Source organism: Astatotilapia calliptera, chromosome 10 (genome assembly GCF_964374335.1).
Source record: "Astatotilapia calliptera chromosome 10, fAstCal68.1, whole genome shotgun sequence".
NCBI classification, from domain to species: Eukaryota; Metazoa; Chordata; class Actinopteri; order Cichliformes; family Cichlidae; genus Astatotilapia; species Astatotilapia calliptera.
This window is the reverse complement of record NC_137431.1, coordinates 14,392,891-14,416,982: the sequence shown is the minus strand read 5'-3', so window position 1 is coordinate 14,416,982 and position 24,092 is coordinate 14,392,891. Positions and strand designations below refer to the sequence as shown.

At 38.7% G+C, this 24,092-nt stretch overlaps 1 protein-coding gene and 2 long non-coding RNA genes across 8 annotated transcripts; 1 reads left to right on the top strand and 2 right to left on the bottom strand.

The window, feature by feature from the left end:
• Positions 1 to 1,608: 1,608 nt before the first annotated feature.
• Positions 1,609 to 6,103, bottom strand: LOC145431548 (uncharacterized). The gene is made up of 2 exons (XR_013911894.1): positions 4,814 to 6,103; positions 1,609 to 4,736 (listed from the first exon to the last, which is right to left on the bottom strand). It is a non-coding gene; the product is annotated as an uncharacterized LOC145431548 (long non-coding RNA).
• On the top strand, positions 5,375 to 20,656 carry LOC113030672 (uncharacterized). 4 transcript variants are annotated; one of them, XR_013911896.1, is made up of 3 exons: positions 5,375 to 5,503; positions 7,611 to 7,678; positions 20,407 to 20,656. It is a non-coding gene; the product is annotated as an uncharacterized LOC113030672 (long non-coding RNA). The 4 variants fall into 4 exon arrangements; XR_013911897.1 differs by having other exon boundaries at positions 20,359 to 20,656; XR_013911895.1 differs by lacking the exon at positions 5,375 to 5,503 and adding an exon at positions 6,108 to 6,408 and having other exon boundaries at positions 7,573 to 7,678; positions 20,359 to 20,656.
• On the bottom strand, positions 10,259 to 23,258 carry il13ra2 (interleukin 13 receptor, alpha 2). Of its 3 annotated transcripts, none has more exons than XM_026182323.2 (11): positions 23,115 to 23,256; positions 18,831 to 18,950; positions 18,569 to 18,687; positions 18,147 to 18,295; positions 17,208 to 17,364; positions 16,993 to 17,113; positions 16,156 to 16,340; positions 15,862 to 16,013; positions 14,329 to 14,476; positions 11,626 to 11,749; positions 10,259 to 11,541 (listed from the first exon to the last, which is right to left on the bottom strand). In XM_026182323.2, exons 3-11 carry the CDS (start codon positions 18,657 to 18,659, stop codon positions 11,454 to 11,456), a joined length of 1,215 nt encoding a protein of 404 aa, XP_026038108.1. In that variant the 5' UTR covers positions 18,660 to 18,687; positions 18,831 to 18,950; positions 23,115 to 23,256; the 3' UTR covers positions 10,259 to 11,453. The 3 variants fall into 3 exon arrangements, with proteins under 3 accessions (XP_026038108.1, XP_026038110.1, XP_026038109.1); XM_026182325.2 differs by lacking the exons at positions 10,259 to 11,541; positions 11,626 to 11,749 and adding exons at positions 12,343 to 12,928; positions 13,048 to 13,076 and having other exon boundaries at positions 23,115 to 23,258; XM_026182324.2 differs by lacking the exons at positions 10,259 to 11,541; positions 11,626 to 11,749 and adding exons at positions 12,343 to 12,928; positions 13,048 to 13,121 and having other exon boundaries at positions 23,115 to 23,257.
• Positions 23,259 to 24,092: the final 834 nt, after the last annotated feature.

Sequence of the window (24,092 nt, the reverse complement as noted above, 5' to 3'; positions counted from 1 at the left end):
AATGGGATTTTTCTGAGTGCAAATTCAAGAAAATCAGCACATAGATTAGAGTAAAAACACTTTTTAAAGGCAGCTGACTGTCTCAGTGAACCCATGAATGCCTCATCAAGCAAGATGTCTGCAAGATCACAAAATTCTAGTTTTTATTGTAATTAGTTGAAATGTTTTTTCCACATCTAGTTTGGGTTTTTAGTTTTATTTTAACTATAATAACCTCACACCAGGTTGCATGTATGTAAAGACATTATGTGCTGGTGCAGACATGGGCAGCACGTCCTCCTGTATTTGTATTCATGACATGCATTTTCTATACATTTGCAAGAGACTTTTGCACTGCTCTGTTATTTTACTTATAATGGACAATAATAAGCTTTCAGCTGTGTTTTGTGCTTAAAACCTTAATATTTTGATCTTTTACATTTTTAATTCGACGTGTCTGACAGTGCACGAGTCATAGATGTTTATTAGTGCTAATGAAAAGCACGTTTAAGAAGTCCTGTTATTTCTCAGGGTGTTTGGGAACAGAAGGTATTGCCACACTTGGAACATCCTGCTGAAGTCTTCGTTTACCCTACAGATTACAAAATGCAACAGCTGCTAAGGACTCCGGAAAAGTTGATAAATATTTTTTCCACAGCTGCAGAAGCGTGAAAACTCCCCAGCTGTGGACAGCGTGTACACAAGAATCAACAACTCTAAAGGGGAAAGGGTTCAAATCATTGCATTGTGTGAAGCTGATATTTTGCCCCTGTAAGCTGTGACGGGTGGAAGATTTTTCCTCGTCTCATTACCTCCCAGGAATCTTTGAAATATGCTACACAGGTTAAAAGGTGAGGCGTCATGTGTCAGGCTAAAAGAGGACACGCCAAGTTTTACCAAAATATCTGTCAGGTGTGATCCAGTTTTAGTTTAATGTCCCTGATGCATGTAAAACCTTTTTCTTTTTTTTTCTTTAGCTAAAAAGTAAATTTTAACTAAAGAAAAGTCCTTTGGCTGTAGAGCCAGCAGAGCAAAGAGACTCTTGACACTGAGCAAGTGAAATATTTACTCAGGACACTAAAAAAAAAAAAAAATTTCTATGGTACAAGAATGTTTTTAAGCATTAATGTTAGATATGCACCCACAATATCCCAGCTGTTTCACATAATATGCACGTCTATCTCTTTGGCAGGAGGAGGTTCTGAAATGTTTGCCCACTCGTGTTAGAGGTCTCAAGTTGAAATGCCAGTAGATCTTTATGCTTTGCACTCCACCCACACAGTTGCTGTTCTCGCATAAAACGTTTCTGCAAAGTAAATTGACATTTTCACTAAAAAAGAAACCAAAAATATCAAGAATAAGAGTAAGTGCCAGATACCAAAGTCTCCTCTATATTTGCTGCATTTTCTTGAGGATTATGTTTAACCAGCACCTCAATAGTAATCATCTTGCCCCACCTAGTGGTCATGCCGAACATGTCAGGTGCTGCAGAGTGAGGAGGGTCACATTCAGGCACATTCTGGTGTAATAGTGAGCTCCCCCCCCCCCATTTTCTCTATGTGCTACAAAGCTTTTAAAAATAGCAGTAGATTTTACAGTGTTTTTCCTTTTTTTTTTTATAAAAAAAAAAAAGAAAAAAAAAAAAAGGAAAAAGTCCAATAAATGAATAAAACAAGAAATACCCACATGCAAACGTCCTTTATGAAAGCCATTGGGACATAAATCACTGTTATTTGTGTGAATTTGTTTGCATCTGCTTGACGATAATCTGGCTGCGGAGAGTAGCCTGGCCCCTCGGTGCAGTAACCAGCCAGGCCCTGCACACTTTTACCACGCAGGGACAGATTCCAGTTACTGAGCCTGGGGGACAGATGAAAAATTCACCCCTGGTACCTGTGGAAGAAATTTGTTTTACTGATACGACTGATTATGCACAGATGTTCTAAAAAGCTGAGAACATTTTAAATCCAAACCTGAAGTTGTCCAGCTTATGTGTTCCTTAACAGTGGAAGTCCTTGTGAACAAGGGTCAGCGCACTAGTAAGTCAGATAAATGGACTGGACTGTAACAGCCGGGCTATACATTACCCTCCTCCAAGTCCTCTGTTAAGACTGGCTCCACCAAAATTACACATTAACCCAAGAGCATTTCTCTGCCCTGCAACTTCTTTGGGTCCCATTGAACCCAGATGCAAAGGACACAGCAGGGTGTTAACGGGGAGCAAAATTCAAGCGTTTTATTGCTTGATGCAAAAGACAAATGCAAAGTCTACAAAGTAACAGCATGTGAAACATGCACAGGGTTGATTGAATAAGACGATACAGTTGGAATCAGCTGAAAACACTTAGGAACAGGTGAAAACAATCACAGCACCGTGAACAAGACAGGAAATGAAAACAAGAGCAAATGTGAAAAGCAACAAAAAAAAGTAGGATCAGCAAGTAACAAAGAGAAACACCTGCTATCACATAAGAAGACACAGAAAAACACAAAAACCAACACTAAACATGATTACACAATCTGGTGCAGACAAGCCAACAGAACACCAGGACTATAGTAAATAAATAAACAGTCACTGTGGATGGGGGCAAACTTTAACAATTGCTCAAGTATCTGAAAACCATCTGTTATGTCATTTGTAGTTGTCCACACTTTCAGTGCACATGTACACAAAAATAAAGACATGTTTCATATGGACACACTTTAATATATTTTCCTCTACCGGTATTAATTCTCTCATTAAGACTGTGACTGTGTAAGAAGTCCGAACTTTACCACCAAGCTAAGTAAGTAAACAACAGAGACACAGCTATCCATGGGAAGCAGCCAGCTGCCTACCTGACCTTGTGGATGTCACTGAATGTTGGATCAAACACTGAAAGCTGCGGTCAGCCCGGAGCCAGATGGTTATTTTCCCAACAAGAAAGCAAATATCTTGCAGCTGAAGCTCTCCGTTTAATTGCGTTTCTGCTATAGACTCATTCGTTTTGGGGTTCTATAGTATACACATATAAGCTTCAAGAAAATGGTGTAATCATTTAAACAGAGCGTGTTAAGATGTTTGACATGTTTTTCAACACAACTCCAGTCTTTCTCAGGCAAATCTGCACGAGTGTATGGCAAGAAACATGCCATGCTCACGTAATCTTAACAGAGTTTAATTCAGCTATTTGTTTACAATCAGTCTATCCACGTTTCACAGGAGAGTCAGCTGAGAAACATTCAAAAAGACTTATTTTATTTATGAAATGCATATGCTACAGATTATCTGGGCAGTAGAGGGCAACAAGAGCTGATGATCCATCAGACCATAAAGCTTATACAGTACTCTTGAACGCATGAGGGAGCTGGGTGAACTTCATAAGAGATTATTTCATAATGGGTTTTGGTGTTGAGCCACATGCTACAGATACAGTACAAAGACCATTTTCATGTGATAAATAACGAGGGTGACAGAGATGAATAAAGATCAAGACATTGATATATCAAATCAAACCGCTTCCCAACACCAGTTAATGAGCTGTAAGAGAAATAATAAATAAAATCACTGAGATTAGCATATGACAGATTATCAACATGAACCACTAAAGCAAACACAAACAAATCAGTCACCCATGTGGGAGCTGAGGGAGTATTACACTGACTAGCCACGCTTCCACTCTGCACTCCACATTTAGAAAAGTCAGGGAAAAAGGCTAAGAAGAGTCGAAAAGGCAGGCTGCATTTAACAATGCATTTGTTTCTTTTAAGGTCAAAAATGCACAGACTTTAATCCTTTAGCCTGTCTTTACAGGTAAAGCACAACAGGCTTATTCTCCTTTATCAGCTGAGGACTGTAAAGATCAGCAGAAAGGCAGCTTTCATGCAGGTATATGAGTTAGTTCATGTAGGGGGATTGGCAGACAAATATGTGGAACTTGCACTGGATTTATTCATACACTCCTCAACTTTTACAGTCAGGGAAAAAAATATTTGAACCGCCGCTGATTTTGTACATTTGCCCACTAACAAAGAAATGATCAGTCTATAACTTCAATGGTAGATTTATCTGAACAGCGAGAGACAGGACAAACAAAGAAATCCAGAAAAATGCATTTTTAAAGAGTTATAAATTTACATTTTCATGAAGAAAATAAGTATTTGATCCCTTTTGCAAAACGAGTTTTAGTACTTTGTGGCAAAACACACACACACTAGGATCTGGAGACTGGCTTGGCCACTCCAAGACCGTAATGTGCTTCTTCTTGAGCCAATCTTTTGGCTTAGCTGTGCGTTTTGGATCACTGTCATGCTCACGACTCATTTTCAATGCTCATCCATCCTCCTTTTGATGTGGTGCAGTTGTCCTGTCTTCTTGGCAGAAAAACACCCCCAAAGCATAATGTCTCCACCTCCATGTTGACGGTGTTCTTGGAGTCACAGGCAGCATTCCTCCTACTCCAAACACGGCAAGTTGAGTTGATGCCAAATAGCTCAATTTTGATCTTGTCTGACAACACTTTCAGCCTGTCTACCTCTGAATCATTGATATGTTCAGTGGCAAACTTCAAACGGGCCTGTACATGTGCGTTCGTGAGCAGAGTGACCTTGCAGGCACTGCAGGATTTCACGGGGTAGTGTGTTACTAACTGTTTTCTTGATGACTATGGTCCCAGCTGCCTTGAGAACATTGACAAGTTCCTCCTGAGTAGTTCTGGGCTGGTTCCTCAGCATTGTAATTATCACTGAAACACCACAAGGTGAGATCTTGCGTGGAGCTCCAGAAGGAGAGAGATTGGCAGTTATTTTATGGTTCTTTTGTGAATTATTGCACCAACTGTTGTCACTTTCTCACCCAGCTGCTTGGCAATGGTCCTGTAGCCCATTCCAGCCTCGTGTAGGTCCACAGTCTTGTCCCTGACATCCTTGGACAACTCTTTGGTCTTGACCATGGTGTAGAGCAGGGGTCCCCAACTCCAGGCCTCAAGGGCTGGTGTCCTGCAGTTTTTAGATGTGTCCTTGATCCAACACAGCTGATTCAAATGGCTAAATTACCTCCTTAACATGTCTTGCAGTTCTCCAGAGGCTTGGCAATGAACTAATCATTTGATTCAGGTGTGTGGATCCAGGGTGAGATCTAAAACCTGCAGGACACTGGCCCTCGAGGCCTGTAGTTGGGGACCCCTGGTGTAGAGTTTGGAATCTAGATGGATTTATTGCTTCTATGCACAGCTGTCTTTTATACAGGTAACAAGTTGAGAAGGCTCAATGTCAGCTCATTACCTGTATAAAGTACACCTGGGAGCCAACAATCTTGCTGATTGATAGGAGATCAAATACTTATTTTCTTACTGAAAATGCAAATTAATTCATAACTTTTAAACAATTCATTTATCTTGATTTTCTTTGTTATTGTATCTCACTGTATTAATGAGCACATGTCCCATTGAGGATGCTGTTCTCACTGATGACGTCTTTAGTGAGAAATACAAAGACATGGCACTGAAATTAGAATCTTAGTCACCAGATCAGAAATCTTATGAAGGTAATGATCCAGATATCTATAATTATTGCCATAAGAAAGGTAAGTGGAAAAAAAAAAATCAATTGCAAAAAGAAAAGGGAAAGATGTGCATTTTGCTAATTTGGCTGAACCAGTAGAAACATCTTAGATCAGTTTGAGTTATGCTTCATTCTCATATTTGTCATATTTGTGGTACTTGATACTGAGGAGAAAGTTCCAGCACAATTTTTACAGGATTCAGGAGCATCCCATACTTTCAAACCTGAAAGCTGTGTACAAGTCAGAGGAATGGGTCTGCAAACATGTGCCTATGCATAAAAGTTTATGTGTTTTGTGGCTGGTGAGACTGGTGTATGTCCAAAAAACGTTTCCATTGTCAGTTCCAGCTGATCTGTCTGCGTCTTGGTCTGATATAGGAAGACACAGATGGCTTAGTATTGCTTGCATCTTAAGTAGGAAGTTAGACGAGGTTATTTTCTACAGAATTGCTTCTTTATTGCAGTTTTATAAAAAAATGTCTTCTGAAATCTGTGCTTCTCCTTAAAACGCAGATTTCTCTGCACACGTAAAGATTAGCCAAGTTGCCCAGATTATAACAAACCCCAATAACAATATAACTGCTACTCATATCGATCTAGTACCTCCCTCAAGCAGTTTGAACATCCAATTACTGACCGTATGAGTCCTCTTTCTCATTATAAATTGTGTTGTGCTCTTGTTAACACTGATGCACCAGTCAAATAGATATCCAGCTGTGTTCTATCATTGCAACATCTGGAGTCAAGGCCATGAGCCAATTCATCTGCTCTGAGTGACCGAGACACGGTCAAAATACCAGATAAATGGAAGTCTTCTAAAAGCTCCCATGGTAGATTGCCTAAACCTTATCATGTGTGTAATTCCACGTAAGGAAACATTGGAGGAAGGTGAGAATAAACTTATAGAAATGCTAAATAAAACACTGGGGGATTTAGATGGGAAAAATGTAAACAACTTGTTCTTTTTAGACATGCAAACTCACACAAATGTGTAAGAATATGGTCTTACTTGAAGCAGGTAGCATATATGTTTAAATTAGTATTGCTGTGGGTACTTCCTCTAATTGGGCCTTCCCTTGTATTTTTAGAATTTAAACATGTGTTCACTTAGTAAAATCAGTACAGGGCATCTAAGGCAAAAAATATTAACAAAACCAGATTCTTTTCCCCTACCAAGGAAGGAAGATTGTGTTGACTAAATAGGGATGGTAAAAATTGTGGTTTTGCTCTTGGCAGGTTGCCCGTTCAAGAAGAAGAGCAGCATCTGTGTTTTTGTAACCCTGTCAAAACATATATTCTTACAGCATCATGCTGGTTAGACAGTGTAATGCAGCCCGAGAACAAGGTTGCTGTGTCAATGAGACTAGAAGGGAAGGAAATATTAGGTCTACTGTGATGCACGAAGTACCTGCTGACAATGGTTATATTTGTGAATAATAAAGGGCAAGAACTTTAACCATAAAAAGATCCAGATTAAATTCAGACTGAAAGATCAGGGGAAAGAGAGGAAATGCCTGATTCAAACTTGGCCTCTGCAGTGGACCTTTAGAATATGAGTTGCTCAACTCAGTGAGTCACACTAGTGTCCAGAAGTGATGGAAGACTATTTTGATTTGCTCATTTAGAGTGAGACGCTAATTCCTTTCTTTTGACTGAGGATTTTTAAAGATTGGGACACTGTAAATGCGCCTGAGTCGCTCGTTTATAGTAACGTCTGTCACCTGGATCGATGGTTCATCTGAAGGCTGTCGTGGTCCCGGGTCAGCTGACCCAGTCTTGAGTTTTACGGGCTTTCCAGTTTTTTGTTTATTTAATGTGAGATATTTGGGTTGTGTAATGTCTGTATTATTTTGTGTACTCATCCATGTTCCAAATTACTTTAGAGTTTAGTTCCCCCCAGTGTTTCATCCTCTCCTGTCAAGTCTGTGTTTAGTCAGTCTTGTCTTATTTATGGTTTCCGTGTTCTGTCACCCATTGTTTTATTGTGAGAGTACTTCATCTCATTGCATTCTGTTAAGTGTTATTCCTGATTTATCCCTGTTGTGTTCCCAGCTGTATCCACTTCCCTAATTACACCTGTTCATTGCCAGGATGCTGAGTCACCTTCCCTCCAGCTCTCCCAGATCCAGTGTCTCTATCCCCAGTGTTCACAGTTTAGGTATGCTTTTTTTTTTATGCATTATGTTTGTAGGGTTAACACTAACACCAACCCTAACACAGTAATGTTTACATATGATTTTATACTTAATAACATACCAATTTGTGTCAGAGACACACAGCATGACAATCCCGAGCACAGGCTGTTGGGTGGTGGAGGCCATGAGAGAGGGGCCAGGTGGCTCTCATTTGGTGGTTAAGTACTGATTGATCAATCCATTATCCAATCTTCCATGCCACATAAACACGCGCACACACAACCCACATGATCTTGGGTCATAACATAATACATGCTTACACTTCATCCCACCATCATTATTTTAATTTTTTTATTCTGTTGTCTGAGCAAATCATCCCCAGATCACTTGCAAATGCTTCTCACCCAGTCTTCTGAAAGGTCCCACATAACAGGTTTCTTCCTTCTCACTGTCACTAAGTCCTTGCTCATAGTGAGTCATAGACTGTCGGGGATTTCTTGTATTATTGTAGGGTTTGTTTACAGTGTAAAGCGCCTTGAGGTGACTCATGTTGTGATTTACCACAATATGAATTGAACTGACACTGCCTCTCCATAAGGTTCAGTGTTCAATTCAAGATTTCGTTGATCATTTTAGGGCTATTCAAGGTCAGCTGTTTCCCTATATTAGTAAAGTACTATATCAATTCGTAATCACTACGTCTCTGAAATCATCTGCTCAGTACTTGGTGGTTGTATCTTGGTCCAGGTTAAAGAAAAAGGAGATTAAGCTTTTGAGATTCTGCCCTCCCAAGATTTTGGTTTAGTTTTGATTATGAAACACTTTCTGACTTTTGTTCTTGAAAGGGCCATATAATTATATGATGATAAAATCACATCAGCACTTTCATATTACAAAATATGAATATTACAAAAGTGGAGTTTGCTGAGGTTCACTTAACAACTACACTGCAGAAGTGGTTTATAAAACTTGCAGCAATAATTTTCAGTCATCATGATCACTATCATAATTTCTGTTAACTAAACAAAAGCTTCCAGTAGACCAGTCCCTTTCCCAGCTGGGATAGGCTCCAGGCCCTTTTTTTGTTTGGATGGGTAAAAAAATAAAATTAAATCAGATTGGAGCACGAACAAACAGGAAAATGAAAACAAACAAAAGATCAAAACACAATGTGGGAGCTGGGGGAGTATAGGCAGTCTGAGCAGGCCGGGCAGTCCTCATGCATAAACATATGCTTTATGTATACGCACTTTATGTGCATGCACAGCTAAAACAAACAAGTTAGTTTATTTTTTTATACAGCTGTAACGAGGAGCATCTGGAAGTAAAATGTCAGAAATAAAATATTCCCCCGCCTTTATGTTTTGTGTAGGTTGCCACGTCAATGATCTTGAGGTATTTTAGTGGTTTTGCTCTATTTGGTGTCCTGCTTGACTTTAACACATCAATCAGATTCAGCTGAGTGGGAATGAAGTACCACGACCAGCCAAGTCATTCAGAACATCAGGAATGTCCTAATAGCTACAGACAGATGACAGTACTGACAAGCACAGTGAATGAGTTATGACTTGAAATTAATATTTCAAGTTAAAAAACAATCAAATCCAAATAAATACCTTTTGCACAGAAATGATTAGAGCATTTCTAGAAATAGAGGTAAAGTTAGAAGTGTGTGGTTATTTATTTTTCTACAGTGCTTTTCCCACTGTTACATCCACACAAACCCACTCAAACCAAATCTAAAGACTCTTTGCACAGCAAGCTTGCTGGGGGAAAATGCTCTTCTGGTACAGATTTGCCTTAGTGTTTAAAACAAAAATAACAAGGCATGTGTTGTATAAACCATTCCGATGATTCTTTTCCGTCAGGTCCCTCAGGAGATTTTACCCACCTTACATCCTATTGCCCAAATCCTATTTTGTTTTCCAGATACAACTGTGATGGATACATGATGAAAAAATTAAGATATTCATAATTTATATTACAAGAGTGGTATGTTGTTGACTATGCTGAGGTTGGCTTACAGAGTACACTGCACAAGCATGTACAAAACATGCGACATTGATTATTATCATTATTTCTGTTGGATTACCACCACCACCATCTATCCCCCATGATAAGCAGTTAAAAAATGAATGAATGAATGACTATCCAAGAATGGATGATGGAAAGACAAGGTTATCTGTATACTGTATTAATGTTCATACAGTATTTTATTGTTCTACCTGAATGCTTGTTTGTTCTTTGGCGTTGCTGGGAGGCCCATGATAAGTTGAATGAGGTTCAGAAAGTTGAGCTGATGTTATCAGTTTCAGCTGAAGCCTCACCCTTGTCCTGAATAACTCATAACTCGTTGGCTGCGTTACTATACTCACTCAGTATTCATTAATAAACTATGTAGCTTCTCTGCAAAACCACGTCTCACACTTATTTGCGATCTGGAGTGAACAACGCGTTCTCCAGTGCGCCCCAGTAATCTTTGCCAATGAAAAAAAAAAATGGAGTATGTGTTTGCTTCCTACAAACTTACATTCTGTTAAAACAGAAAATCCCTTTTCTCTTTTTTTAGTTTATATTTTTTTAATGCGAAGATGTAAAGAAGAGACCTTGAACATTATTCTTTATTTTAATTAGAATTAAGCACATAATGAAATACATCAAACCCAAATAAGAGCATAAAATACATTCATTACAAGCACTATTATTCCATAAAATATGCTTTAACATATAAAAGCTGGTAAGAATAACACTCAACACCAACTTGATAGCCTAATTTTATAGTATATGTTCTATTGCTTTCTAAAACCCACCAACCCCAACAGGATCAGAAATCAAAAAGATATATGTGATCCATTAATTTAAAAATTTAAACATTCATTATTTATTTGGACTAAATGGATGGCAGCCAAAAAGCACTTTCAATGTCATAAAAATTGGATCAACTCTATGATTTAATACAATAAATGGTGTTTGGCAAGGGTTGCACAGAAATAGATGTAACATTGTTTGGCAGGTTAGTTTGGATAAAGTTCAAGCCTCCAAAAACGGGGGGGGATTAAAACTGGCAAAGACATGTGGCATTTGAAACAACTAACTGGTTCAATTTCTCCATTTAATTCATCCATAGGTGTCAGCAAAGTTCCTTGACTCCAAGTATTTAGTAATAACTTTGTTGAAATCCATTTAACATTTATGAAACACATATTTTACACTTTACACAAAAACAAAAACAGTCTTTATTGTGTGAGCTGACTGGCAAGAATTGAGGCATGAGGTAAACAACAAACAGATTTCACTAAAAACGTTATTTCTCCACAACATCAATACAAATCCATGCGAAATGAACCAGATAAGAAATCATAAGTAGTAAAAAAACATATTTAAAAAACGTAATCCCAAAGTAAGTTCTCCTCCCTTAACAAATAGGCAAGTGTCATAGCTAAAAAGTAAACAACGATAGGATACTTTCTGGTACAGTGAAGCAGTCCAGTTAACAGGCCAGTTCAAACATTTATATAGAAAGGTATACACAAAAATACAAAAAATATAGTATATTGGAATAATATGTAGTTATATGATATAATACAAACACAGACAAACTATGACCTTCAGTCTAAATGTAATATCTTCTGAAACATGTGATTACAATCTCACTGTCTGCATGCTATGCCATCTTTGAGTGCTTCATTGTGCCTTTTGAAACTACAGAACCTAAACAATGACTGAGGAGGAGTGCAACAGTAAAATATTTATGAGGTCCTCTTTGCGTCGGAGGAAGGTACAGCTTTTCTTGCCTTTTTAGGCTTGTGTGGGACCAAGAAGGGGACGCCTGGCAAACAGGGATGTAAGCAGAGACTCCACTTTTTTCTCTTGCACTGGTTTCTTCCTGAGATCCAAAGGACAGCTTAGTGCTCTGTTTGCTTTTTATCTGCATGTTGGCACATTTTGTAATGGGTGTGAATATACTTACAGTTTGAACATTGCCCACGCACACAGAGACAGCACTAGCAGTGCAATAATGGCAACAGCGATGTAAATGTAGACAGGTATGGCATCCCATATGGCATCTGGTTCAGGTGTCACGTCTTTCTGCTCTATAATAAGCACACAAAAGTAAAATCAGGTTGGAGAACAGCTGCTCATCTTCGATGAAACACATCAACAAAACGCTATAAAGTGAGGTCAACTGAAATCTGTATAACTACGAATCAGCACAAACAAACTGTACAATATATAAGATCTGTATTTGCACGGTTTGCAGACAGAACACGTTCTCCATGCATTGTCCAAATTTTAAATTTCTTGTTGCTTGCTGTAATGGACTGGTGGACTATGAGAGTTGGGATAGGCTTTAGCCCCACCTCCTGCCTACCCGTGACTGGATTCGCGGGAAATAAATGGACTTTTCTGTTGAAAAGCATAATTATCAGAAGTTGTTGTAGTAGTGCAATGAGAGTAGTAGTAATAGCACTATACTAGAAAGTCTGATGTCTTTGTCTAAACCAACTCCAGGCCTTATTAAATGGTTAAATGATGTCCTCAACATGTCTTGCCTGGTAATGAACTCATCATTTGACTCAGGTGTGTTGACCCAGGGTGATATCTAAAACCTGCAGGACCCTCGAGGCCTGGAGTTGCCCACCCCTGGTCTAAACCAACCAACTGGATCTCAATGAAAGACTCACACGAGCACACCAATAAAAAATTTTATTCTGTGAAACTTCATAGGCCAAAAATACAATCGTATCCTGCATACTAATGCTTACAATCATAGTCTGAACAAATGTTTCTAAGTAGCAGTTGAAATGATTTAAAACAGGACAAGGGAAGGTCCGTTTTATGGCATGGTTCAGCGACTATTTACTTTATAGAGGCCACAATAAAAAGTTTGGGACACAACTGATCCTCCACATTGTACACCACCGCTCTGGCCTTAAAGTGCCTTTCAGATGTAGAAAAATGTTACATCTTACAAGATGCATTTTATTTACAACCTGTTGCTATGTTGAGATATCAATCATTACATTCACAACAGAAAGAAAAAAGAATTACACAGAAAATTAACACAACAATCTACATAAATTCTAATATTCCGTCTTTCATTGGATTAGACTGGAGATGTTCTTTTTTGTGTTTTGGATTTTGGACATTGGATTAATACTTTTGCAACATTAATTTGTCCAACATGTTATAAAATATTGTGCCGAGCCTGGATGAAAATGATCCTTCAGCTTTTCCTTCAGGGGACTTTCCAATCGTGGCAACATCGGTGACTACAAAAAGCAAGAAAAAGAAGAAATCAGAACATTGTTATGCATATTTCGCTACATTGGTTGTATTGACATAAATTGAAGCGTACTGCATGCTTGAATGAGATAATCTTAAAACTTACTATTTCTTGGTGGCGTCAGGATCTTCCAGCTTGAAATCAACGAGACTACTATGAGGGTTTAGCAGGACTTGTTGCTAACAAAAGAAATGCTTTACAGCTTAGTTTGTAAATCCTTTACTTACAGGAAACACACTTTGAACAGATCGCTTAGGAATATGAGATGAAAAGTAACACTCAGGAATTTAAAGCCTTAATGCTGAATTGGTCAACTAATCACTTTGTGTTATCCAACATCATGTAGTAGCTGTGGCTCAGGAAGTAGAGTGTGTCGTCTTCTTTTTAGTAGGTTAGTGGTTCAATGACGGGCTCTCCTAGTTCGCATGTTAAAGTCTTCCTGGGCAAGACACTGGACCCCAAAACGCCCCTGGTGCAGTTGTTGGAGTGTAAACGTTTGTTTAGGGGCTTGTAGCAAGAAAGTGCTTTGGGTACCGAAGTTTATAACAGAGACAAGATAAGAAAACTGTCTTCTATCATAGATGAAAGTATATCACATCGTGTTTTATTCTAAATATAGCACTCAAAATTAACATATGTGCCACCTTATGCAAAGTACAGACCTTAACCTTCTAGATTCAGTAGAAATCCATGATTTTACATACTGTACTGTACTTTATTTGCTATTTTTATATACGGTCCCTCTTCTAGTTAAAAGCAGCTTTGATTAATATTTCACAAAAGTCAAGAGAGAGCTTAGCTGTTTCTGATATTCCCTTTGCAATATTTTGCTAGTAAACAGCAAAATATTGGCCTTTTTCAGTTGTATTTCAAAGACTCGGTGAAGAAAGGACAGGAAAGGAGGGGCAGAGAGAGAAGGGGAAAGACACGCTGCAAAGGGCCGTGGGTCTGACCCGAACCCGGACTGGCCGCTGTCAGCCGTGTGGCATGTGGCCGACTGCTCAAAGCACCGAGCCAAACTGGCGCCTAATCTTTTGTTTTTTAGTATAAATGTCTTTATTTTTTCCAAAACAGGCAGTTCCAAGCTTTTGGCTTTTGTTATGTTTAATGGGGGGGGGGGTGTTCTTTGCTTGTATTTGTTTTGGGGGGTTTTTTTTAGCTTTGGCTTTTTGTATTTTGATTAGTTGATTGTATTTTGATAAATATTCCTACTGCCCTAGGAAACCAAGAGTGCCACTTCCCAATATCAGTTACAAACTCATCAAAAAAAAGAATGGCTTTTTTGTGTCAAAAGAAGAAATTATATGGTTTTTAAATGAAAACCTGAAAACATCCAGTACTCCAGAGAGCCAAAAAATAAGACGTTTTTGTGCGAAACATTCTTACCTGGTTGGCATACTGGATGGCTCCAGTCACTCCAGTAGCTCGTGCTCGCACAGTACTTATGCACCTTAGACCGAACCCTGAAGCAGTGGGTCTTGTTGATGTCGATGGACAAACTCAGGCTTGTCCGCCCTCCTGGCAGAGATTTTGTCTGTCAATGAAAAAGATAAAGTAAATAATTACTACAACAACAGAGTTAACAGACCCAAAAAGTACTTAAGTTTTGATGAGTTTCGTCATCTTCATTTCGGTTTTATGACAGTTTAACTCACTCACCACTTTGCTGTCTAACAGTGTTAAGCAGCTGTTTTTGATCTGGAAAACCAGATTTACACTTCTTGTAAGTACTGGGTCTTTAATGCAGAGTTCTGGGCTCATACCCAAGCTTAAGCACTGGGCATCTGACCAATTAAGGCTACACTGCTTTGTCAAGTAGACAGCTTTCAGCTGCGTCTCAAAGACTCGTAACCCTATTTTATTTTGTACTTCATGGTACACTTAAATTCCCTTTGTAACCTCATTAATCTCCACTCAGTGATGGTCATGAGGATTTGTTTTAAAATTTGAGTTTTTACTTATTTTTTTATTGTTCTATTTACTTTAAAACACATCCATCATTTTTTTCTTGACCTTTTACTGTGGGATTAAAAAAAATAATTGCATAGCAAAGCAAAACCACAGACTCTAATAGTTTCCACTTTTTAAAGGTCTATAAAACCACAAAGTCAAATTGTTAGCAGCTTTGTTATTAGCTGCCCAAAGCCACAGTGCCTGAAGTAATGTTAAGGCATTCCTTTCAATAAAAAGATATTTGATGAATGAAAAAGTTTGCATGTTTAATAAAGCGTGCACAGCTAAAACAAACAAGTTAGTTAATTTTTTTTTATACAGGTGTAAAGTGGAATGTCTGGATGTACAACAAAGGAAAAATGTCAGAAATAAAATGTTCTCCCACCTTTATGTTTTGTCTAGGTTGCTGTGTTAATACCAGTGATCTTGAGGTATTTTAGTGGTTTTGCTCTATTATTGTGTTAAAGTCAAGTGTGACACCAATTAGATTCAGGTGAGTGGGAATGAAGTACCATGACCTGTCAAGTCATTCAAAACATCAGGAATGTGCTAATAGCTACAGACAGCTGATAGCAGTGGCAAACACCATGAATGACTTATGACTTGATTCATTTTTTCAGTTAAAGAAGACTCAAATCTAAATAAATATTAATGCAATTAAGCTTTTGCACAGAAATGATTGGAGCATTTCTAGAAATAAAGACAAAGTGAGAACGTGAATTTTTAAGGTGGATTTTTTGCAGTTTGAGACATAAAGCTCTTCCCTGAATGTTTACAATCTCAAATCCTGTGTTTACTTGTTTTTATGCAATGCGTTCCCCACTTTTACATCCCCACAAACCCACTCAAACCAAATCTAAAGACTCTTTGCACAGCAAGGTGGAAGGGAAAATGCTCTTGTGATACAGATTTGCCTTAGAGTTAAAAATAATATTAATAACAAAGCACATGTTGTATAAACCATACCGATGGTTTTTTTCCATCAGGTCCTTCTTGAGTGTGTTCCACCTCATATTCTAGACAGTGGCCAGGAACCTTTCCATCTGGATGTTCCCAGTGTAGTTCAAACTTGTCAGGACCTGTTTGCAGATGCAGTTTTTTTGTGGCTGCACACTTCACTGCATAAATGCATCAAGAACACAGGAAAACAAAATCAGCAATTGTGATAGCATGCAAGGAGGTATTACAGATGTTGCGGATCTCGGTCAAATCAAAGTTGAGCAAGCGGTGAGTCAAAACTGGAGCAGGAAATGTATTTACCATGGTTCTGGATTTGCAGGGAGGCAAACGTTGGTTTTAGTGGCCCCTCAGGAGAGCTTCCATTTAAACAGAAGTTGATATCAGTGAATACAGGAAGCGGTACATCTGCAAATGTGCACCCTATCGTGACACCGCCTGATGTCTTGTACTTTGGGCATTCCTCAGCCTGTCCAAGTTCTTTGTGCCTGCAGAACAAACAGATCAGATAAGCTTCTGTATCCACATCCTGCTTTACATAATGTGACAACATCAAATCTTAATCAGCAAAAGACATGAGTAACTCAGTACTGAGGAAATCCTTCCCACTAAGAAAAGTAAAAGATGCATTTCAGCGTGAAGTGATCTTAAATGTTTCCGCTGCAGTTTCCAGATAATTGCGTGGGTATGTGCCTTAACAAGATTTATTCTCATTAAACACTATGCACATAAAAGTGTTGCCCAGTTTTCTTCCGCTCATCAGTGGAAGAAGACAACTGGATTGTTTTCCCCTTTTATTCTCCGGAGGAAATTAACTGGAGCTGTTCTTTGTTTTGTGGTGTTCTTTTATGAACGTAAGCCTCATTAACAATTAAACAGTGATGAAAACAGCACACATTATGAAAAGAAGCAGGTTTTACAATCACTTTAGTTATTACACCATTTTTTTGATGTACTGCCCTTTTTCATATCTTGTTAACTGGTGAATAGAAATCTCATCAAATATTAGAGAAAGTGGACAGATTTGTCTCAGGAAAAATTAAACAAGCTGATTATGTTATTAGCCGTTCCAAATGATAGTGGAATATTTTGTTATGGACCACAACACGAGCCAACAAAGCTCTGACATGGCAGACATACCAGAAATATAGCTTTTGCAGGGAGTTGTCTGGTATCTTTTCACTTCTTCTCCACTGGCACTCTGTGTACTCCATGTTGTGGAATACACATTTAAAATCCAGGACTTCAGTACCCAAAACACCTAAACATGAAAAAAGAAAAGAATCAAATTAGCTATGATCTTACTAATACTCCTTTTCTGTAATCACAAATCTTATAAGCCTTGGAAGGCTGACCTGTGCTGGGAGATTTCTGGATGACTTCAGTGTAGTCTGTGCTCTTGATCATAGTATCGTTGGTGCAGGTCCCACTCAGCAAGGTGTAGATTCTCACTCTAACATCTTTCATCAGGTCAAACTGAGCGGTGTAGGTCCTTTTACTTGTCCTGATGCTCTGCAAAAGCACAAATGAGTTACTACATGCCAAAGTTTCCTGATCTACTGAGTTTTTTCTTATTTCATTTAACAAAGATGTGTAGACAGTTTTCTCCCACAAAACTTTTACCGTATTACTGAGGCTTGTGTAAAAAAAACAAACAAAACAACAACAACAACAAAAACACAACTTATGCATCAATTTTTAGTAAGTCACATTATATCTGCTGTTTCATATTTTACTTGAGCCGTTTAAAGGATATAAAAGAGCTTTGCATAGTTGTCTAGACACGTCTCATTATCAGGCACAGTTATCATAGGCGCAGATAAGCTCGTTCTTTCACTCATTGTAAGATAATGATCAGTGCGTCATACTAATTGTTACTGAGACATAACTAACAGCATTGCCTCACCCACATTAATTGGAAAAAGTATCAAGAATATGTTCTGTTTTTATCTTGTTTAGACATAGATGCTTGGGCATAAATACGTGGAAGTGCAATTAGAAAATCCCCACAAATTTGGGTTTAAAATTACAGAGACATGAATCCCATCATGATGAAGCAGCTTTAAGAGGCTGTATGTTTGTGATCTCTGCAGAGTTACAGTCCTGCTGAGGTGCTTTTATACTGTAAAGTCACTTAAGATATCATTTCAAGTAAACATTTTATTGCTTGTAATTACGGCTATTAATTGGCCCATTACCAGAGCAGGTCATGTTCTTGAGAAAATCATTCTGGGAGGAGTTCAGGCAGGTTATGCGCTTCAGTGTAAGATCTGATAAAAAGACTAAGCACTTACAGCCCAGCTCTCCCGGTAGGTGTTGTACTCCAGCTGATATCGTACTGAGCACTCTGTCACGTTAGGCAAGCTGTCTGGGGGATTCCATGTAATCTCCAGTTGTCCAAGATGCCCCGGGTCTGTTATTACAAGGTTCTTCGGAGGACTCACTGTAAAGGAAACAAATATTTGTAGAGTTTGTGTTTATGGAAAAAAAAAAAAGCTTCTTTTATATCAACAGTATCCAGTGGAATATCTCAACAAACTGCTGCCAAATGTAAAAATAAATCTCCTTCTGCATCATATTGCAGGATAGGCTCTTTCCTCAGAACTCCAGTGGCAGAGGGCCATATTTAAAAACATTTCATATTAAAGGAGAAGCTTCCGTTTGTGTCATTTCTATCAAGCAAAGTCTAAGTACATGAAAAACGTCTGGGACCAACCTGTAAGCCCATTGCAATACGTGCTCTCCTTCCAGGTTATTAAAAGCAGCATCAGTGTTGCTGTGTAAGTCAGCCTGCATTTTCTCGCCATCAGTAGTTTATCGAGTGTATATTCAAGACTAAAGAAAATAAAAATTAATTAGGATAAAAAAAAATACAAAAGAATTCTGATAAGTGATCTCACTTCATAAATGATTTAATTAATTTTTTAAATGTCGTGAATAAAAGTAAAATAAACACAAATGTCCAGATTAATACTTACGTGATCGTTGGCTAAGAGCGCTGTTTTCCTGCTGCAGCAGGTTCGGGCAGAGCACAGCAGACTGGCACGGCGTGGGTGGACTGATGCATTTGTAGCCTCCCCGATTAGGAAAGTTTAAGACTACAAGTGAGGAAACAATTGAATAATAAACAGCGGCTGATTACTGTAAGTAATAATATCAAAATGAAGATTCTCTTCAGTGGAAGTGCAAAGTAAACACAGATAGGGAGGAGTCTGTAAAACGATTAGATTGAACCTGTATGTAACATTTTGATAGAGATTAAAAGGTACTCATTACGCGCGGCAGGAAGGGGGGAGAGAATAAAACCTAAGGATCCGTATGGCTTCACTTTACATGTCAAAGTTTATTTTAATTAAAGCGAATCCTTTTCCAACCTGGGCTAACAATGACCGGTCTCTGTGAGCACTTGGATGTGAGACGAGTGTGCAGGGACAGTCTACAAAGCGCAATACAGAAAAGAAAGAAAGACATAACATACATAGAGGTTTTCCCCCCCACAAAAATTACTTATCCTGATCACCTCACCAAGTTTTTGTTTTTTTGTTTTGTTTTTTTTGTACAAAATACTATTTTGTACAAGTGGTCTTATTGTGGTGATATTTAGTATTTAATGTGTTTTTTTAAATTAGTAAAATTCTAAAGTTACAAACTAAACACTAATAATAATAATAATACAGTGAACTTTTAATAGTATTTAATCATAAACATCTTTTGTTTTTGGACCATTGGTTTCTATTTTGTTTATTTGTTTGTTTTATTCTATATTTTCAATTTTTGGGAGGTAACAGTAGCCAAGCAAGCGTAATACTGCTGGGAAAATGGAAGGGTTTGGGGGAGGGGGGGTTGGCTCAAGAAGGGGGTGGAAGTAAAATCTATACCACTTTAAAACATGTGGCTCATGACCAGTGACAATTAAAGAAGCAGTCAAAAGTACCTGTATGGAATTTACAAGATGGCACACAGTTTGGGGTTGGGTTCTTTACGTGTGTGTGTGTGTGTGTGTGTGTGTGTGTGTGTGTGTGTGTGTGTGTGTGTGTGTGTGTGTGTGTGTGAGAGAGAGAGAGACAGAGAGAGAGAGAGAGAGAGACAGAGATGGGGGGTTAACAGAAAATAGTATAACCAAGAAGAAATTTATAAGAAAGTCATTTGATTAATGCTCCTGTCATTGCCATTACCAAAATTCTATGTTTAGCTTAAACAACAAAATTAACATTTTGACAGTGAATGCATGGCCAGCAGTGCTTGCCAAATGGCATACATTATACATACTTATATTTATTTCCCTACATCTTAAACAGTTTTCTGTCCCACAATCTCATTCAATAAAACAACTAGATGTTACAAATCCCTGATATTGCATTGTTTCTAGTGCAGAAAGTCTTGAGGCTTGGTTACTTTGAGGAATGTCTTATTCCTGCCTATTAGACTCCATCCCCAGATTTCACTCCATGTGAGTTTTCTCTTTTCAACACACTCCCAATTCATCCGGCGACCCTGCTTGCCCAGCACGTCTGGCTGCTTCCTCCCGTCAACGCACCATTGCTCATTGTTCAGTTACAGATGCCTGTTGCCAGAGATGTGTTACTGCTCCAAGATAAAATCCTCCTCTGCCCTGTTGGACGTGACCCACCACATCATGATGGAGAAGAGCAGATTCGGCCTGTAGCTGTGACTGGGATCCACTTTCTCCCTGTTGCTGGTTGGGAGCACCACCTCCCACTATGGGCTCTCAGGAGTCCACGAGTGACGTCTCCAGCCTCACTTTTGCACATTTAAACTCTTCTACCAAGCCAGGGATGGGCAATGACAGCATCCCGTCGCTGTAGAGTTTAAGGCTGTTAAGGCATTTCGAAAGTACAAGGCACTTCCTCATGTAGACCTCAGCCTCTCCAGTCAATTTGCATGATTAAGCATGATTAAGCAAGACCTCGTACATCATCAGCAGCCACAGTAGTTTGGGTAGCAACCCAAACTGCATGTTCTCTTTCACTACATCCATGAATCTTGTCTGTGATCTTCCTCTTTTCATACTGCTGTCAGATGAGCACAATGTATATACACAGATGAGTGGGAGCATTAGCAAGTAAACCACCAAATTACACTGTGACATAACAGATAAACTGGGTCTTGAAGTTACTGCGTACTGTAAAGAAACTTCTTTAATACTACAATAGTAGTGAAACACTACTATTGTGATACAGTTCCTTGTTTTTTCATGTAAATTTGTGGATTTATTCACATTGCCTTCTCTTCATTGATTTTGTTGTAGTTTTCACTTCCCTGTGCCTAGTCTGTGCTTCTGTTATGTCACCCATGTTTAGTCAGTTTTGTCTTTGTGTTTACTTTGGTCTGTCAAGTTTGTGTCTTAGTCTCCGTCTCATTGTTTTGGCTTCCTGTTTTATTTTGAGTCTCTCATCTCATGTGCATTATGTTCATTTCTGCTTCCCCTCTTGATCGTCAATTGATTTTGTTCACCTGCGCCTTGTTTTCAGCAGCTGTGTCTCGTTCCCTGATTACATCATGTGTATTTAAGCCCTCGGTTTTCCTTGTTCGTTATTATGTACTGCTTGTCTGTTAGAGTGGGCCCCTTATATGTTTCCTAGTTTCTTTCACCGACTAGACTTGCGGCCTCATGTAAATAAAGGCTTGGTTTTTGCTCATTTAAACCTGTCTGGAGTCTGCATTTTGGGTCCAAATTCTTCACAACCATGAGATCCACGCCATGCATCTGAGGCCGTACTGCATCTTTCAGAAGGGATTCAATCTCACAAGTTTTTTTATTTGTATACATGAACTATTTATTTGCTGTTTATTGCAGGGAAATTGCCTTGAAGTGGAAAAATGCCTGAAGGTAAAGACTTGACAGAAGACAAGGTATTGCGTTATTTCCCAACTTGGCAAGTGTAAAGAACTGCCTAAAAGCACCTCACCCATTTTCATTTATTGGTATCTGTCATGTTAGAACATTACAACAAATTCTACTCAACTTCAAAATAATTGGCATCACTGCTTGTGGCCAACTATTTTAACACAAATCATTTGACTTGATGTCCATATGCAGGTATATGAACATCGGGTGGGGGGGTGGTATTTGTTTTGTTTGTTTTATGGAGAGGGTGGTATTTTTCCCATAGGTGTGATGATAGAAACTCTAAAAGTGTCACGGTCTGGTGGAGGCAGACTGTATGGAGTGACGTAGAGGACCAAAAATGCAGACACAGAGAACGAGGAAGAAAACGTGAATATTCACAAAAAGCGAGCCATTTAATATGGCTGATTTAAAAAAAAAAAAAAAAAGTACAAACATAAAACATAGAGGCACACAGGAAAGAACCTAAATAGAACTAAACTGGGAAAATTAACTACTGAACAAAGAACAAAACCTTGAACATGGAAAGGTGGCATGGAACAACAGACGACCTGACAACGAATGAACAGAATACACACAAGGGTGATGAGGGGAAGTGGAAACACATGGGGAAACAGCTGACACTAACCTGACATAACAAGCTGACTATACTGACATAGGACATAGACCTTCAAAATAAAACAGGAAACATGAGACGCAGACATGACAACACAAACTTGACAACAAAAGACACTAGGCACGAAACACATGAAGGGAGAGGGAAACTTAAATACAGTGGTAGAAAACACAAAGGGGATCTAATAAACAAATAACCTTCGCCAACCTAATGAACTTAAACATACAATATAAACATTAAAATAAATTAAAACTCAAAACGCTGGGTCAAAAGACCCAGGCTCATGACAAAAAGGGAACATACCCTATTTAAAAACACTCATTTACCATAAATCATGATTTATATTTGAACATGTTGATCGCTTCAGAAATCCAGGACCTGAACTAAAAATGTGCAATATAGCCTATAGCTCAGACGTTAACACATCTGATAACAGAGCACTACTATTTATCCACATTTGAATCTCTTACATATCCCCAAGGATCTGGTGCCAATTTTATTTCCTTATTCACGCTCTACATTAAAAGTATTATTCACAGTCATGGTGTCTTTTTCAATTTTAATGCTACCTTCTCTGGGTGTCATGTCATTTTCTACCACTGAACATCCCTTGTGCAAATGGTAAAACAAACTCTGCTAATCAACAGCAAAGTTTGTGCAATCATTTTTTTATGATCTTAGCGAATTCTCAAAAAATACTAATAGTTTCTCTTTCAAAGACATAGAAATAGTTTTGAATCACCACACCTTGTTTACTCTAACAACATTTTCACCTACCTGAACCAAAAACAATTCAACACCGCTGCCAGGTTTTTGTCCAATGCCTGGAAGACAGTATAATCACATCAGTCCTGATTTAGCCTAGGATCCTTCAAGGGTTCTGTCCCAGCTTTCTTACCTCATAATACCCTATGCCCCAGTGTGTTTACGCTTACTTACTAGGCCAAAGGTCTTGGTCTTATCTAACGTTCTCATGCACATTCACGCTATGATGGATGCGTCAGGGGCAGCTCAGGGTTTAGTATATTGCCCAAGGATAATCTGACACATCCACCCACTGGGAGATCCATCTATCAACCTTCTGAGTGTTGGACAACCTTCAGTATGGCCCATAGGCCTTAAAGTATTGCATAATTACCAAAAGGTTGATTCTGTTCATCTGAACGTAGCATTTTCAGTGCAAGAAACATTTCGTCACTCATCCAAGTGACTTCTTCATTCTCAGCTGACTGAAGATTTCCCCTACCTTATAAAAACATTTGCACGATAACTGAAACTAGCACACTGAATGAACAATGAGCTGTGAGGTCAGTTTCTTGATAATTAATATGCAAATTGTCATGACCACTGATCAACAACCACTGATCAAGGGATTTTGATCAATGGCCATGAGTACCATTCGCAGAGAGTTGGGGAATAGCTGCAATCACAGCATTGTAAGATGGCAAAGGATGTGCCCTTAGGGCCCCTCCTAGATTCAGAGATGCTCTTTCCCTTTTCACGTAAATGGCCTCCTTGACTCCGTGCTCAAAACAGCGTTCCTCCCTGTCCAGGATGTGTACATCGTCATCATTGAAAGAGTGTCCACTGGCCTGTAGGTGTAAATAGACTGCAGGAGACATGGTGTTTAGAAAAAATGCATCTCAACTGTTCCGATACTCCTGACACTAAGGGTTTTCGCTTTGGCAGCAGTTGTCCTTCTCTTCTGGATCTGCTGGAGCTTTCTTTAGGCAACTTCCCAGCTTTGACAAATGT

Excerpts from the sequence above, each read along its gene's own strand:
- il13ra2 (XM_026182323.2), bottom strand. The coding sequence starts at position 18,659 with ATGGCGAGAAAATGCAGGCTGACTTACACAGCAACACTGATGCTGCTT. Across the intron at positions 11,750-14,328 it reads CCATCCAGTATGCCAACCAG|AGCAGAAAGACGTGACACCT; the intron begins GTAAGAATGTTT and ends TGCTTATTATAG. Across the intron at positions 11,542-11,625 it reads GCGTGGGCAATGTTCAAACT|GAAGAAACCAGTGCAAGAGA; the intron begins GTAAGTATATTC and ends TTTGGATCTCAG.